Source organism: Schistocerca piceifrons, chromosome 3 (assembly GCF_021461385.2).
Source record: "Schistocerca piceifrons isolate TAMUIC-IGC-003096 chromosome 3, iqSchPice1.1, whole genome shotgun sequence".
Lineage (NCBI taxonomy): Eukaryota > Metazoa > Arthropoda > Insecta > Orthoptera > Acrididae > Schistocerca > Schistocerca piceifrons.
This window is the reverse complement of record NC_060140.1, coordinates 23125331-23142998: the sequence shown is the minus strand read 5'-3', so window position 1 is coordinate 23142998 and position 17668 is coordinate 23125331. Positions and strand designations below refer to the sequence as shown.

At 39.3% G+C, this 17668-nt stretch overlaps 1 protein-coding gene across 1 annotated transcript in view; it reads left to right on the top strand.

Moving 5' to 3' along the window:
• Positions 1–17668, top strand: part of LOC124788367 (alanine aminotransferase 1-like) — a 73544-nt gene that overhangs the window by 45184 nt on the left and 10692 nt on the right. The window contains exon 7 of the mRNA XM_047255631.1: positions 2585–2664. Coding sequence (XP_047111587.1) covers positions 2585–2664 — 80 coding nt within the window. The remainder of the gene's footprint in view (positions 1–2584; positions 2665–17668) is intronic.

Sequence of the window (17668 nt, the reverse complement as noted above, 5' to 3'; positions counted from 1 at the left end):
AGCCCATAGTCTCCTGTAACCTTTTCTTCTACTCCTTCCCCTACAACTGCATTCCAGTCGCCCATGACTATTAGATTTTCGTCCCCCTTTACATACTGCATTACCCTTTCAATATCCTCATACACTTTCTCTATCTGTTCATCTTCAGTTTGCGACGTTGGTATGTATACCTCAACTATCGTTGTCGGTGTTGGTCTGCTGTCGATTCTGATTAGAACAACCCGGTCACTGAACTGTTCACAGTAACACACCCTCTGCCCTACCTTCCTATTCATAACGAATCCTACACCTGTTATACCATTTTCTGCTGCTGTTGATATTACCCCATACTCATCTGACCAGAAATCCTTGTCTTCCTTCCACTTCACTTCGCTGACCCCTACTATATCTAGATTGAGCCTTTGCATTTCCCTTTTCAGATTTTCTAGTTTCCCTACCATGTTCAAGCTTCTGACATTCCATGCCCTGACTCATAGAACGTTATCCTTTCGTTGATTATTCAATCTTTTTCTCACGGTAACCTCCCCCTTGGCAGTCCCCTCCCGGAGATCCGAATGGGGGACTATTCCGGAATCTTTTGCCAATGGAGAGATCATCATGACACTTCTTCAAATACAGGCCACATGTCCTGTGGATACACGTTACATGTCTTTAATGCAGTGGTTTCCATTGCCTTCTGCATCCTCATGTCATTGATCATTGCTGATTCTTCCTCCTTTAAGCCAGCCGCGATGGCCGTGCGGTTCTAGGCGCTGCAGTCCGTAACCGCGGGACTGCTAGGGTCACAGGTTCGAACCCTGCCTCGGGCATGGATGTGTGTGATGTCCTTAGGTTAGTTAGGTTTAAGTAGTTCTAAGTTCTAGGGGACTGATGACCTAAGATGTTAAGTCCCATAGTGCTCAGAGCCATTTGAACCATTTGAACCGCCTTTAGGGGCAATTTCCCACCCCTAGGACAAGAGTGTGCCCTGAACCTCTATCCGCTCCTCCGCCCTCTTTGACAAGGCCGTTTGCAGAATGAGGCTGTAAGGAGTCCTTACAACATGAAAATGTCATAGAGCTAACAGGTCTACAGGATGTCGCCTCCTCAAAGAAAATTGGACCAAGAATGAAGGAGCTTGTGAAACATCACCACACAAAAACATAAGCTGTGTGGAGTGGATGTTCCTGCACAACATGCAGTGGAGTAGAATCCCACATGCGACAGTTCTGCACACTCAAGGCATTGTGCAGAGTAAAACGTGCCTCGTCCATCCAAAGAATGTTTCCCAGCCACGTCATCCATTTCCATGCACGCAAAAAAAGAAGGGAAAACTCATGGCATTGTAGCCTTGGAGCTTCATTTGGTGAACATTCTGAATCTTGTAGGTATAGCATAGTAAAATACACTACAACATCTTTTGAACTGTTGACCAGATGAGAAACAATCCCTATGACACAACTTGAGTACTAGCTGGAGAATCTCAGGCATATGCTGCACGATGGGTATAGCCATGGCCACTTTATGAACAACTGCCTTGGCAATGAGCCACCTCCTTCTACCTTGAACACCACCCAATTCATCTGTTTCTTCAAATTCCTTGATCATATTCTTTAACACATTTATTGACACTGGGCTTCTTCACAGCTGTTTCTCTCAGTGATACTCCGGTAATGCACTGCTGCTGCTGCTGCTGCTGCTGCTGCTGCTGCCATTCTGATGAAACAACTTTACCAGCAGACAGCACTGCACAGTCTTTCTTCTCAACAGCCCTTGCATTTTGTATTGAAAACTTCAAGCTTCTTAACTTTTTACACCAGCATTCACTTTGCAAAGGGAATCAAAATGAGTTATCTACCAAAAAACAGCATACTGATGTTAAAACAGGAAGTATTTCACATTTTGACTGCTTTCAACACCCTACCGTCATCTGGTGGCAGAACATGGAACTATTATTTTTTTCAGCGTATTCCATGAGAGCTCCGATTAATGAACATATCTACAGTGTTTCAACATCCTGTGATGTGTATGGTCCACACTGCAGCTGTCAGTTAAGTTATAACCACTTTGTAGCTGGAGTCACCTGAATGCAGTGGCAGCAAACAGAAAATGGGAGAATACTTTCCTACTGAATATGGGTTTAGCCTCCACAATAATTGGCTAATGTTTAACTTACGACATTTTATAAGTAAGATAAAGAAGTATATAGGGATTTCATATTTATTCCTGGAGTGTGTTGCATTTCTAGAGATTGAAATGCTAGGGACTGGGAAGAGAATGCGAGGGAAAGAGTGCATCTAGTATGAGAGTAAGGAAAACTCAAGCAATGAGTGCTGGGGTTTAAGCCTCTTTGTTTGTTGCTTCAGTTATTATAATAACACAGCTAGTAGCTGTGTCATAAAAGACCATTTCGGTTTGACATTGAAAAACTGCCAAGTCCTTAAAAATGAGAAGATCATTTAACTCTCAGCACATCATCTTATCTTTAGAAGACAGATGCAGTGTGGGGACTAATTGCTGTTTTCAGTGCACTCATTATGAAAGTTTTGTTAATTCAATTTCCAAAGTACTTGTTTTATAATAAATTGTACTTTCTTTGTTACAGGGCAAGTCCTTTCAAGAAATAACATTCAAGAGATAATTAAATTTGCCTATCAGGAGAGATTATTTATTTTAGCTGATGAGGTAAGTTTTTCAAAATTCTATTTTCACATTATCCAAAAGTTATTAATCACAATATAAGCCATAATAACAGTGAAGAAAGGAAATTCCAAGCTTATTATTGTGGTTAGGTTGAGCCTTCTTAAATTTTGGACTTAGAGACATCCAAAATCATTACGTAAATAATGTAGGATGCTAGAATGGTCTACTTTAGGAAAACTGGTTCAGTATGTAGTGCTTTATTCATTTCATTGTATTCACAGTCATGCCACCAAGTTATTAATACTGAATTTGACAGATGTAATACAGTTTGATACAACAATACAGTTTAGACAAACATTATTTGGTTTGTAGACAGCTATCCAGTCTATTTCTCAAATAGCACATCTGAAATTTTTCAAGTAAAATGTTTACTAGATGACTATTTAAGAAAAAATTAGATGGTTATCCTTGGCTTCCGGGAACTTGTTGTATTATTAGCAACTATCATATAAGCTGACTGGTAAAGGAGAGGCATGTTGGAAATGGACGGGCACTTGCATACAAATGGTCCATTTATTGCAATGATGTTTACCTATTACAGGGAGGTTATACAACAAATTAACATACCATTGGAATGTTGCATAATTTCATATTGTTTCTCCACAAGTTTAATAAAAACAACAGATACACATAACAGATGCTTTAGTCCTCAATAATAAATTTTCCTTCACTATTTACAACAGTCTGCCAATACTGGATAACTTTTAAATTCCACAACTATAGAAATAACATGATTTTAATGCAAAGAACTCATTGATCCATGTTCAGACAATGCATGTCAGCAATGATGGTTACACCTCGGGGAAGCAATTCTTAGTACACTACATGGTTGCTGTTCCTCCAGACGCATAATGTTATCTTTTGTGAATGCACACCAGTCTTTGCATAGAGAGTTGTTTCTTTCTTTGGGCTCATCCATTCCTTTCTTTTCCTTATGTTAGCATAAAGACACCATTTATTGTCACCAGTAATGAGACTGGTCAGTGTTGTTCATGAGCCAATTAATGACTAACAAGCAGAGATGCACATATCACCAACCAATGATTTTTGTAATTTTAGTTTAAAGCATGTGGTACCGATATCAAATTTTTGAAATGTCACATGATGGTGAAATGACCACAGTTGATCACATTTTCCACTTCTTAAGCACACTGATGTGGATAATTGAGAATTAGTGTGTTCAAACAATCTTCATCAAACCCCAAATGTCTTCCTGAACATGGAGAGTCACTAATGTCAAAACAATTCTCCTTAAAACTAGAAAACCATTTTCTTCCTGTGCTCTGTGCAGTGGTGTTATCCCCATACATGGTGCAAATGTTTCTGGCTGCTTCCACTGCTGTTACCCCTCTACTAATATCAAACAGAAAAATATGTCAGAAATTTTCCAATATCTCTACTTGGCACTTCTTTTTCTAGTGTCCATAAATCCACTCACTATCTCGAAATGACAAAATGTAAAATCAAATAGCAACAGTGAACTACAAATAAAAAATTACAAATGATAAATAAACCCAAAGCAATCAGAATACCAATGTGCAAACTGCAAACACTATGATGGTTCAAATGGCTCTGAGCACTGTGGGACATAACTTCTGAGGTCATCAGTCCCCTAGAACTTAGAACTACGTAAACCTAACTAATCTAAGGACATCACACACATGCATGCTCGAGGCAGGATTCGAACCTGTGACCGTAGCGATTGCACGGTTCCAGACTGTAGCGCCTAGAGCTGCTCGGCCACCCCGGCCGGCAAAACACTATGAACTTATGCACCAACCTAATGAAATGCCAAAGGTAATGTTTTGATGGGAGACTGTACAAATATGCAGAGATGGACCAATGTAAATGATGGTCCAGCTATCATGTCTGGACCAGATACATCTCACCACTGATGCAGCTGAAATTGGCGTTCATAAAAAGTTCACTCTCTCAGCACATGAAAACAAAACCCTTATGTTACATGGGACATATAACTTATGACTATCAGCAGAGAATAGAAAGTATAATATTTTGATCCCAGTTCAATTAATGGAGGTCATGTTTACATACAATTTCCATCTACAGAAAGAAAACGGACTACAATAATTATCTCTATACGTGCAGGGTACAGAGTTTGCACACTAAAGGGGCCTACACATTAAATCTACACATACATAAGAAATCACTTCGTACTCATGACTCTTACCACATGAGTCTATACTCTCAGGTGAAGATCGGAGGTAATAATGTAACAGATACATGGTGGCTGCATCTAACTATCTGTTCACACAAAGGTGCATTAATACAGGCAACATTATTTTACATATGCGGGTAGGCGACTTGTGGAAAAGCATATAAGTCCTCATGAGCACACACAGTGCACCATTTATCAGGCTTTGGAGGTTTCCAGACTGCTGTCCTGGATAGTATCAGTGTCGGTGTAATTAAGAAATGATGGCTGGTGTTGTACCTGGAATAACTGTATGGGTAAGAGGGCAGCGGTTGCCCAGCTATTTAAAGCAGGTAGGCCTACTGCTTCTGTACGAAAATGCAAGTAGCTAGCAATGCTCATGCTGCATAGTCACACAAACCCAACTTACCAGTGCATGGTATGCTGACTGCTCATACACCTATCTGAGAACACTGTGCAGCAAGCCATTATGTTCTGTTGGCGTGCAATTACACGCTGCACAAATCGCTCATCGATGGTGTCTCAATGCCCGTGCAGGAAGTGTTCATCATGTTAAAGGCTCCTGGCCACACTTTCTGCCTGGAAAAACCCACATAAGACAAAGAGTTGGACAGAGAGAGAATTCATGTCACATTAGGGTGCTCGCTACATACAAACGGTTCAGCATCTTCTGTAACATTCTGTCAGCTGCTTGCACAGACAACCGGCAAGCATGAATGTTGTGGTGCATTTCACCACAATACTAATCAGAGTATTTTTCGGCAGAGATGGTTGCACATACATTAGCCTTCATCTTTTACAATTAACAATTGTTGGAAATTATACCAAATCCATCTCTTGCATTACTCAACTAAGACAGTTCGAGTTCCTTTCTTTAGGATGTGATTTGTGTCAGCTCAAAGGAAAGTCATAACATGGACAGTTCATCATGATACATGTGGACCATTGTTAAGGAGAAGCAGTCATTTGATTTTATGTAATAATACCTTTCATTATCATTTACATTTCCTGAAGATGTAGATGAGTGTACAACACAAATATTGCAAAGGAAGATGGGATCCAAATGTCACCAAAGAGGCTGTTGATATGCTATGAGATTTCTGTCTTTCTATACAAATATTCAAAGAAAGAATTCTCAGGTATCTCGCAGAATGAAAATGTGAAATTGGAGTGATATTTTGGCATGAGATCAAACTGCCATAAGATACTTTGATGCAACAAGTATCTTCTGTTATACAATGCTAATATATCATATTCCCCCACTGCTGTTGCTGCTGAAAGCAGAAGGTGTAATTACTGGGCCAGCACTCATTTGTGGGTGTTGCATTCCAGATGGTGAAATACTAGAATTGCATACTTTTTCACTTGCACATACGGTACTTACATATCACATTCCATTTTGACCTCTCACACACAGATTTTTATTATGCAAACGAGAATAGTCAAGATAATGAAAAAAATGCCTCGCCTCCACTACTAAACATGTTTCAGGGGCTATAAGGTGAACAAACCCTAAAACAACAGCCCGGCAGGGATTTTGTTGACTGGCTGGTGGCGATGCTGGCAGGAAGTATTAATCCCCTCCACTGTGAAGCCTCTGTTTGGACAAGTAGCACATGCTTGTTAGATGACACAATATAGTATACTGAATGAACGTGTATCAAGTGGAAAGGGGAAATCCACGAATTCTAGTTATGTAACATTCATGTATGATTCATATGTGCATACAGAATCAGCACATGTGTTAAGGAGATTCTTCCAAGAGGAATTTCCTAATGTTCAAGTTCATAATCAGAGTACAATTCATCAATTAATAAACAAATTTTGTGAAATGGGAAGTGTTTTTGACAGGAAACATAGTCAGCTGATACATTATTCAAAGGAGCAGCTCTGGATACATTGTGCATGCTGTGGAAAGGTCTCCTAGAAAATCTGTCTCAGCAAATGGCAATTTCCTATGGCTCTGTTCAAATGCCCATAAAGTAATTGAAGTTATAGGCCCATAAAATAACTACACTGCAAGAACTTAAAACAGGTGATGCTGCAAAAAGGCTGTGGTTTTCTGAGTGGATTTTGTACAGAGTGCGTGACAGAGAATGTATCCTAAGTGGATACATTATTTCACAAAATAACAATTACTGGAGTTCTGAAAAGCCTAACATAATACATGAGGTATGATGCATAATCAAAAAATAGAAATGTGGTGTGCTGTTAGCACAGAGAGAATAATAGACCCAATTTTTTTCCAGGAAGCACACAGTGAAAGATATGTGGAAAACATTTTGCAGTCTTTTTTGGCCAATTAACTGAGAGAACATCCTTTTGTGACCCATCAGTAGAACTCTGTGACTGCACATACAGCCAACTTCTCACTACAGGAAATTCATGATGTACTTCAACATATGGCCTCTTCATTCCCCCATTTTTACCCTCTGTGGGTTTCTTTTTCTCTGGGGAAGAGGGGGCCATTTAAGAGAAAGTATACAAATCAAATTCACACACTTTAGGTTACCTTAAGACTAACCAACATTTGTCAAGAAAAGTTGCTGCCATTTCTCAGAGGTAACTGCAGAGTGTAATCAACAATTTTCTAAGTAGGTCTGAACAATGAATGGAGGCAGTTACAGCATCTCTTTGCTTAATATACAAGAGTAATTTACTTTTCTTTTTAAGTGTTTGTGTTATGTATGGTATAAATAACTGACCCAACAAACTGTACCTGCACCACAGGCTCAGGAGCCAGCCTCATGGGTCAGCCGCATGCTGCAAAAAAGGTTGCACTAATTGTTGATCACCATGTATATAGCCTGCCAGTGTTTTTTATTTATATTCAGAATATAGTGTGTTTTCTTCATTAAAATTTATACATTTTTGCAAAGAAATTGACATCCACCATCAACAAGCCTGTCACTTGAATTATGTATCTATAATTAGTCAATGGCTATGTAAAGGACAGACCAATGTAAGAAAAAAGGGAGTTCTTTTATACAAGGAGCTACCCAAAATTCAGAGGCAAACTAAAACTGTTAGTTGTGAAGAATTGCTTCCATACAGCTGAAGATTTTATGAACGCTAGTCTAAAATAACCAAGTAAAAAGTTTTCTTAAACACCATTAGTTTTCAGCTAATTTATTTCATTCTATATATGTAATTGTTCTTTTTTATCATTATAAGTCAATTATAATATTTGTACAAATTGTAACTGTGACTTGTCCTATGACCATGTGTAGCATGAGCAACAATTTATGGATCAATAAAAATCAAATCAAATGATCTGCACACAGGACAACACAGTATAAGCTGCTGTAGAAATCAAGATCTAGATCATGTTGTTTGCAGTTACTTCAGTGGGGGGGCCTAGAGAAAGGGAGAGGATGACAGAGAGAAGAGGTTAAATGAGAAGAAAGTGGAGATGTAGAGAGAGAGAGAGAGGGGGGGGAGGGGGGGAGAGAGAGAGAGAGAGAGAGAGAGAGAGAGAGAGAGAGAGAGAGAGATTGGCAGTCACAACAGCAATCACAAAGAACAGTAATAAAGTATTATATTCAACGGCCTCAATTGCACAAAACACTTTTATTCATAAGTGGTGGCCAGTTTCTACTTGATGTAGATCATCTATGAACCAACTATTTAATTTGTAGTAATATAATAAAACAAAGTTAAAAGCAAATTGTACAGTGTTATACCCAGTGATGACTTGTGGATACCATGGCACAGAGCAGGAACTGTGGTGACCACCCACTCATGCTGACTGCCGACTATGCAGCGATGTCATGGAAGTAAATAGCAGATGCCTGCCCCTCGCCTGTCGCCCTCCATCATCTTTAGCCACTAGGAAATAACAATGTGACTTTTTCAGACAGCATCAATTTAAATCTCAATACTATGCTGGTATGATTATGTTCATATTATATCAAATAATTTGATGTCTATCGGAAAGTGATACAAAATGTTAAAAAAGAAATTCCACATGTCTGGAATCAATAATAATAATAAAATCTATACGAGCAATGGTTAAGAGGGAAACCAGAAAATCAAAAGCATGAATCTTGAAATTCTTGCTCACTTCCCAATGTATTTACTCCTTCCAGAATGAGATTTTCACTCTGCAGCAGAGTGTGCACTGATATGAAACTTCCTGGCAGATTAAAACTGTGTGCCGGACTGAGACTCGAACTCGTAACCTTTGCCTTTCGCGGGCAAGTGCTCTACCAACTAAGCTACCCAAGCACGACTCACGCCCTGTCCTCACAGCTTTACTTACGTATTTACTCCTTAACATTTTTTGTTGATGATAATAAAAAATCAGCTTTAGCTGAACTGCAAGTTACAGTCACAGTATGTGTGACACACACACACACACACACACACACACACACACACACACACACACACACACACACACGTAGACTTTGTCTCATTCATAGGGTTGTGTACTCTGATAGGAAGAAATAATATAAACACAGCTTAAACAAAATATCCATGTATTATAATTTCTTTTGATCACACGCATAGAAAAAATAAAATCTCATACAGCTGTTAATCTGTTCCATTAACAACAGTTGCTATTTGCATTAAATATTGGCTGATTTCCTCACCCATAAGGTGGAAAGTCTACTATTCCCTTCACTACACTGCTTTTTGATATGAATGGCATACACGAAACTAGCAAACTAGTCTGAGGCGATAAGAACATTTAACTTTTCTCAGATTTTCATAGATTCCAATAAATGAAACTGGAATACAGATGTAGTCTCACTTGGGAAAATGTTTATTTCTCCCAAGGATAGTAAAAGAATGTGAGGTAATGAAAATAGGGATGACATACTACCTACATTACTTAAGGAATTAATTAAACCAACAGCCCACTTAATAAACAGTTCAACTGGCCAGGGGACCATTCCTGAACTTTTCAAAATTACTGAGATACAACCAGTGTATAAAAAGGGAGCAATCACAGACATAAACAATTACAGGTCAGTCTCATCGACTTCAATACTTCACAACCTCTTAAACAACTCATTGTTTGGGTTCTGAAAAGGGAGGTCCACAACAATGGCAGTAGCAACTTTTACCTATTAAATGCTAAACAAACTCGATAAAAGAAACAAAGTCATTGGGACTTTCCTAGATATGTCTAAAGCCTTTGATTCTATGAACCATGTAGTACTATTATCCAGATTACAGACTTACAGTATAAGAGGAGTAGCAGTCTACTTCTTAAGTTAGTACTTCCAAGACAGAAGATAGTGTACTAAACTATGTTATAAGAACAAAAGTAAAATCCTAACAGTAAAAAAAGCACACGAATCTCCTAAATGTGGAGTCCCTTAGGGAAGTATTCTTGGCCTCTTTTTCTTTATTGTATGACATAACATGGTCGCAAAACTCAAAGCTAGTGAACTATGCTGATGACACATCATTTATTAGCTTGGGCCAGACTCATCAGCAAAGCAATAAAGAGAACTCTGTACCAATCACAAAATATCTAAGAATGAATAAAATTACACTGAACAAAGACAAGACTCTTGTAATAAAGTTATTGTTTAATTATAACCAGTCTCATACTGAATCATTGTGTACAGGTGAAACATCCAATAAACCTATGTTTTTAGGCTTTGTCATTGACAACATCTAACATGGAAAGAATACATCAGCTACATCTGTAAAAAGATTAGCAGCAATGTTTTTACATACTGAAACATCTCTCGAATATAATAAATCCTATTGTCCTTAGACAATTGCATTTGCTCCTCCACCAACCAGTCTAAATGGATAAGACATTCAGGCTTCAAACGAGAGCATTGAGGCTAATTGACAATATAAGTAAATGCGACTCCTGAAGGGACTACTTCAAACATTATGATTTACTGACTGTGTATTCATTGTATGTTCTTAAGATTGTTACGTTTGTAAAAGAGAATGATGAACTGAGGATAATGAATAGACACACTCATAATTACAATACACAAATCAGATGTGATTATCATAGGGGAATGACTAACAAAACAGCTACACATCACGGTGCACTTGAAGCTGTAAGACAATAAGTTACCAAATAATACAAAGTAGCTCCAAGGCCATCATTTTAAAATAAAATTGAAACAATTGTTAATTAAAAATGTTAACACTCATTCAAATAATTCTAAGCTCTGTTATTGACAATATTAGTTTAGTGTGCCTGAGTACAAAATGTTGGTGAATGTTTATATAATAGTATATAATATACAACTTGTTGTATATATTCATTACATGTATGGCATGATACCTTTGTAAATGTACAAAAACAAATGATATGCAAGACTGTAAAGTTATTACAGACAAAGAAATGCTATTATTATTATTATTATTATTATGTGCGATTGGACCCATACGGATCACGCAAAGCTTTTCCGATTCAATTTTTTAATTCTCCAAACTTCTCTCATTCTTTCCCCATGAATTCTCTTTCTTTCCTCTGTCCATTTTGTCCCCTGTCTCTTGCAAACTTCATTCTCGGGTTGTACTTTCCAACTATTGATTTTTTGCCTGTATACATTCCTGTTTATAACTTCTGAAGAATTTATTTGTGCATTTGCTAGATCTGTTTTGGTTTCTTTTATCCAGGGTATGGTTTTCAATTTTTCAATGTATATTAAAATTTTGTGGGAGAGTCTGGGTGTTGAGAGTCTGTGGATATGACCGTAAAATTTTAGTCTTCTTTTCCGGATGTCTGCGGCGAGGTTACATAATTTTTCTGTAACTTTCCGAGACTGTAACCTGTATCCATCTTCAGTTCTTTTTGGGCCAAGAATCTTTCTGATAATTTTGCGTTCCTCTTTCAGGATGCCTTCCAGGTCGCCTTTTCTATGGAGTGTGAGTGTTTCGCTGGCATATAGTGCTTCGGGCTTGATTACTGTATTGTAGTGTCGTATTTTTGAGTGAATGGAGAGACACTTTTTATTGTAGATGTTGTGGGTTTTCCAGTATGCTCTTTTCAGTTTTTGCAATCGAACTTTTTGTGCAGTTTTCTCTCCCCCTGTGGGTTCTAGGACCTCACCTAAGTATTTAAAGAATGGAACTCTCTCAATTTGTCCATATTTTGTAGTCAGTTTTTGAGTTTCAAATTTTGAGCAGATGAATTTGGTTTTTTGGAAGGAAATTTGTAGCCCAACTTTTTCGGCGCATTCTTTGAGAATGTCTATCTGTTTAATTGCTGTGGTCTCGTTTTCTGCTAGAATGGCCACGTCATCTGCAAATGCCAAGCATGAAATTTTAATACCATCTTTCGATCTTCCTAGTTGTATAGGCTTCCAGTAATTTTGATTCTTCAGTTCTTTTTCCCATTCTCGGATGACTTTGTCTAAGACAAGGTTGAAGAGGAGTGGAGACAAGCCGTCACCTTGTCTGACGCCAGTTTTGATCAGGAAGGGCTCTGATATTTCACCCAGGAATTTTATCTTAGAAGTTGTGTTTGTGAGCGTTTCTTTGATAAGGTTTAGGGTTTTCGGATCGAGTCCTAGCTCCTCAAGGATAATAAAGAGAGATTGCCTATCGATTGAATCATAAGCCTTTGCGAAATCAACAAAGGAACAAATGATCGGACTGTTTCTGACTGCTTTGTATTTTAGTGTTGTCTTCAAATTGAAAATTTGTTCTGCACAGGATCGGTGAGGGCGAAAGCCAGCTTGGTATTCACCAATACTGTGTTCGAGTTGTTCTTGTGTTCGTTGAAGAAGACAAGCTGAGAGGATTTTATAAGTGACTTGGAGAAGGGAGATTCCTCGATAGTTGTTTATATCTGCCATGTCTCCCTTTTTATGCAGTGGATGAATTAGGGCGCATTTCCAATCTTCTGGTAGTTTTTCTGTCTGCCAAATGTCTGTGATGATTTGAGTGAGTTCTTTGAGGGAATTTGGTCCAAGATTTTAAAGTAGTTCTGCAGTGATATTATCTTCTCCGGATGCCTTGTTGTTTTTCAGTCTATGAATATGTCTTTGGATCTCCTCTAGTGTAGGTGGAGGGGATTCTGGATTTGTGTAGACAGCAGTTTCTTGAGGGAATCTTGAAGAAGGTTCAGGGCAATTGAGGAGTCCGGAAAAGTATCTCGCCAGCTCCTCACAATTTTCCCGATTTGTGAGCGCTAGTTTTCCATCTGGTTTTCTGAAACATAGATTTCGTGAGCCGTATCCATTGATTCTCCCAGCAAAGGTCTTATAGAAGTCTCGTACATTATAGTTACGGAAATTTTCTTCAATAGACTCACACTGTTCCTTGAGGTACTTCCTCTTGATTTGTCTGATTGTTTTTGCCACTTGTCTTCTGGTGTTGTGGAAGTGATCTAGATTTTCTGGGGATTTTTTACTGTTATACTTCAGAAAGGCTTTCTTTCTTTCTTCCAGCGCTTTTTCACGTCCAGAGTCCCAGCAGGGGTGTTGTGTGTTCTTTTTCAATGGGATCAGTTCTTTTGCCTTCTTTGTAATTTTTGTTCGAAATTTTTCCCAAGAGTCAGCTGGTTCCTTTTCCCACTCCTCCTTCAGATTGGTTTCTTTGATTGTTCGTGTGTCAAATTTCATCATGTGTGTTTTCTTCAGATAGAATTTTTTTGGGGTGAATTTGACTTTAATGCGTGTTAAGTAGTGGTCTGAGTCAATGTTTGCCCCTCTGCGGACTTGGACATCATGGATCTCTTTCTGTACGAAATAGGAGATGGCAATGTGGTCAATCTGATATTCGCCGATCTCTTGTTTGGGGGACCTCCAGGTCTCTTATTTTCTAGGTTTTTTTCTCAAAGATGTAGACATTATTTTTAGATTATTTTGTTGGCATAGTTCAATAAATCTCAGTCCGTTTCTGTTGGTGAATCTGTGTGCTGGATATTTTCCTACAGTTTTTTGGTGTTCTTTCTCTCTGCCAATTTGTGCATTGAAATCTCCCATTAAGATTTTGATATCATCCCGGGGAATTTTGGCCATGACATCTTCAAGTTTAGTCCAGAATTTTTCAGTTTGTAGTTGGCGTTTTTTGTTGTCTATGTTTGTGGGTGCATGAACATTTATCAATGTGTATTTCTTGTTGACGCACTGGATACGCATGGTCATGAGGCGATTATTTATGGAAGAGACCTCTCTAATTGAGCCTAATATATTTCTGTGCACCGCAAATGCCATGCCCAGGAGTGGCGTACCATTGGCAATTCGTTTGTCAGTCTTGCTCTTGAAGATGCGATAGTTTCCATAGTCTATTGTATTTTCATCCGTGAATCTAGTTTCTTGTAACGCTAAGATCTTAATTTTTTGTTGGTCTAGCTCTGTTACTAAGTTGTGTAATTTTCCAGGTTGAATTAGGGTCTGAATGTTAAAGGTACCAATGTCATGGGAACCTTGGGACGAAGTTTGCTTGAGAACTCTGATCGTGATGGCCCGGGTTCCCCAGAATCCGAAAACCCAGTTGTCGTCTGTCGACGAGTGGATTGGTTACCACCTGGGGTAATTCTGTCATTACTCTCACGAATCATGATAGCTTGTAAGTTTTGGTCCAGTGTTTCCACTGGGTGTTTAGAACCAGGGATTGTCAGTTCCTGGAGCATATAATACAGCCGCACCTACTAGATGGACAGACGCTGACCTCACTGCTGCTCGACTCGAGTACAGACGCATTGAGGATTTGGAATGTGAGATTTTTTTTCAAGGTTTTCTCCTATAGATCCGCCGTGTTCTGCGTTAACAGGGTCACCTCGTGTAGGATGTGGGTCTTCACCATTATTATTATTATTATTATTACACTGAGGTGAAAAGAGCCATGGAATACCTCATAATATAGTGTTGGACCTCCTTTTGCCTGGCATAGTGCAGCAACTCAACATGGTATGGACTTGACAAGTTGATGGATGTCCCCTGCATAAATATTGACCACACTGTCTCCATAGTTGTGCATAATTGTGAAATTGTTGGTTTGCAAACTGACATTTTGAATATGTCCCATAAATGTTTAATGGGATTCATGTCAGGCAATCTGGGTGGCTAGACCATTTGCTTGAACTGTCCAGAATGTTCTTCAAACCAATCATGAACAATTGTGGCCCGGTGACATGGCGCATTCTCATGGGAGCATGAAGTTCATCAGTGGCTGCAAATGGTCGCCAAATATAACTATTTCCAATAAATAATCAATTCAGTTGGAGCAGAGGACCCAGTCCGTTCCACATAAACACAGCCCACACTGTTACGGAGCCAACACCACCTTCCACAGTGCCTTGTTGACAACTTGGGTCCGTGGCTCCATGGGGTCTACAACACACCCAAACGCTACTTTCTTGTACCAACTGAAATCAGGACTCATCTGGCCAGGCCACAGTTTTCCAGTCATCTAGGGTACAACTGACATGGTAACAAGCCAAGGGAGGCACTACAGGAGATGTCACGTTGCTAGCAAAAGGAACTCATCTAAGTCATCTGCTGCCATAGCCCATTAACACCAGATTTCACTACATTATCCTAAAGGATATGTTTATCATATGTTCACATTGATTTTTGCAATTATTTCATGCAGTGTTGCTTGTCTATTAGCACTGACAACTCTATTCAAACACCACAGCTCTCATTCAATTAGTGAAGGCTGTTGGCCACTGCATTGTCTGCAGTGAGAGGTAATGCATGAAATTTGTTATTCTCAGCACACTCTTGAGACTTTGGATATCAGAATATTGCATTCCCAATCAATTTCTGAAATAGCATGTCCCATGCATCTAGCTCCAACTACCGTACCTCATTCAAAGTCTGTTAATTCCCATTGTGTGGCCATAATCGTGTAAAATACCTTTTCACATTAAGCAGCTGAGTACAAATGACAGCTCCACCAATGCACTGCCCTTTAACACATTGTGTATTTTGCCATCCCTTGTCACCTAATCATATTATTCCCAGCTACAGCTAACCGAGGCTTGCACTCATCAGCCATACTGCAAACAGTGTTCACACTGATTCACTCCTGCACTCTCCTTTTTCTATAACGGTTCTTCTTTTGTCATTTCTTGCAGATGGTGATAGTAACTCTGGATTTCTTATCACTAGTGCATTTAGCTGTTCCCTCAAACAGTATCTTCATGCAAGATCAAATCTCAGTTATCTTTCCCAATTGGGGTTCTATTACCGTATTAACTTTTATTTTATTTCTTTTAATAACTGTTGTTGGAATATAACGCTTAAAGTTGTAGCTTTTATATTCTTTGCCTCCAAATATTACAAAAAACATTGGTCCTTACACCAACTATTAGATTAATCCCTGCCAAATTCAGGATGTGATACTTTTGAATATCTCTGGACATTTGAAGCTACAATTTGAATTAGATTACTTATTATGACTTTTTGAATTTTGTTACACAATCTCTACGTGCATGCAAAATTAGGCAGTTTGTACACTTGGCGCCACAGAGGAGAGAATGGGTGCCCCACTTTCTGGTGTCCTGTGCTGTCTTGAATATATATGGATCAGACAAATTCACTTGCTTTGCCACAAAATTCGTACTTTCCCCATTTTTGCTCACTGATGGTTTATGGGATCACATTCTGGGGCAGCTCATAACTGAGTTGGAAAGTGTTCACTCCTCAGGAATGTCAGATAAAGGTAATGTTGTACATACTTGTGTATTTACTACCTTGAAAAGTTAACTGTCAACAATCCTAAAACAGTAATATTGATAAATATAATACTAGAAGCAAGTGTGCGCACAGTAATACTGAAGAGAATATCAGGACTCCTATCTTCTCTTCAGTACTGCTGTGTGTACACTTGGTATTAGTATTTTTGCTTCTAAAAGTCCTATATCGTGTATTGATATTCATGACGTGCTCTACACATTATTTAACTAATGACAAATGTAATGTTGTGGCTTAAACTATTTTAACTCTTATCCATGGAGAAGATCCATGACTGAAACCAGGTGATATTTGGGTTTAAAATAAATGCACCTGATAGTCAAACATGTATTTTATACATTTCTTCAAATCCCAGTGGCCCTTGGTTGTGGATCCATTTTCCTGGTTTCCTTACATGCTTAGGTGCATCGACATCGGCTGACACTACATTTAATATGCTTTTGAGTTTTTTTCTATTGATGGGCTGCCTTGTATCTTAGTTTCTGATAATGGGCCACAGTTTGTTTCTTATATCTTTCAATTGATTTGTCCTCGTCACAGCATTCATCATGTTACAGTTCTGCCATTCCACGCTCAATCAAGGGGTAAGGTGGAATGACCGATGCATGTGTTCAAATCCAAATGAAAAAGTTTGTTGTGGATTCTTCACTGGACAAGGCCCTTCTCCGTTTTTTGAGCACCTATCACTTCACGCCTATGGGGCGAGTGGAGACTGGCTGAGTGGCTTCACGGCTGGCAGCCACATGCGCTCCTCCACTTTCTGTGGCCTGTGCCACACCTGCCCCAGTCAGGTTCGTCCGGCTGCATCACACCAGGATTGCCGGTGTGGAAGCAAGGGTTTGGTCACTGGTCCAAGTGGATACCGGCCACTGTTGTCCACTGCTAGGGATGCCGTCATGGGACATCCGTATGGCTGATGGGCTAGTCGTGCAACACTTTGATCAGATGCGCTCCTACTTGCTGCTAGAAGCTGCCAGTTCGCAGGTGAGGTCCCTGTCATCGCAGCCTGCCCCGCCGCCCTCTCCCTGGAGCGTGTCGTCACCTGCTTTGGAGGTGCCCCATCATAATGGCTGCCTCCCCCACGTGCAACACCCTCACGTTCCAGCTTCCCAATGCCAGGCGCTAGACTGCCTCTGGCCTCAGGTCTGTTGCCAAGCCCACTATTCCAGTTGGGCTGTGT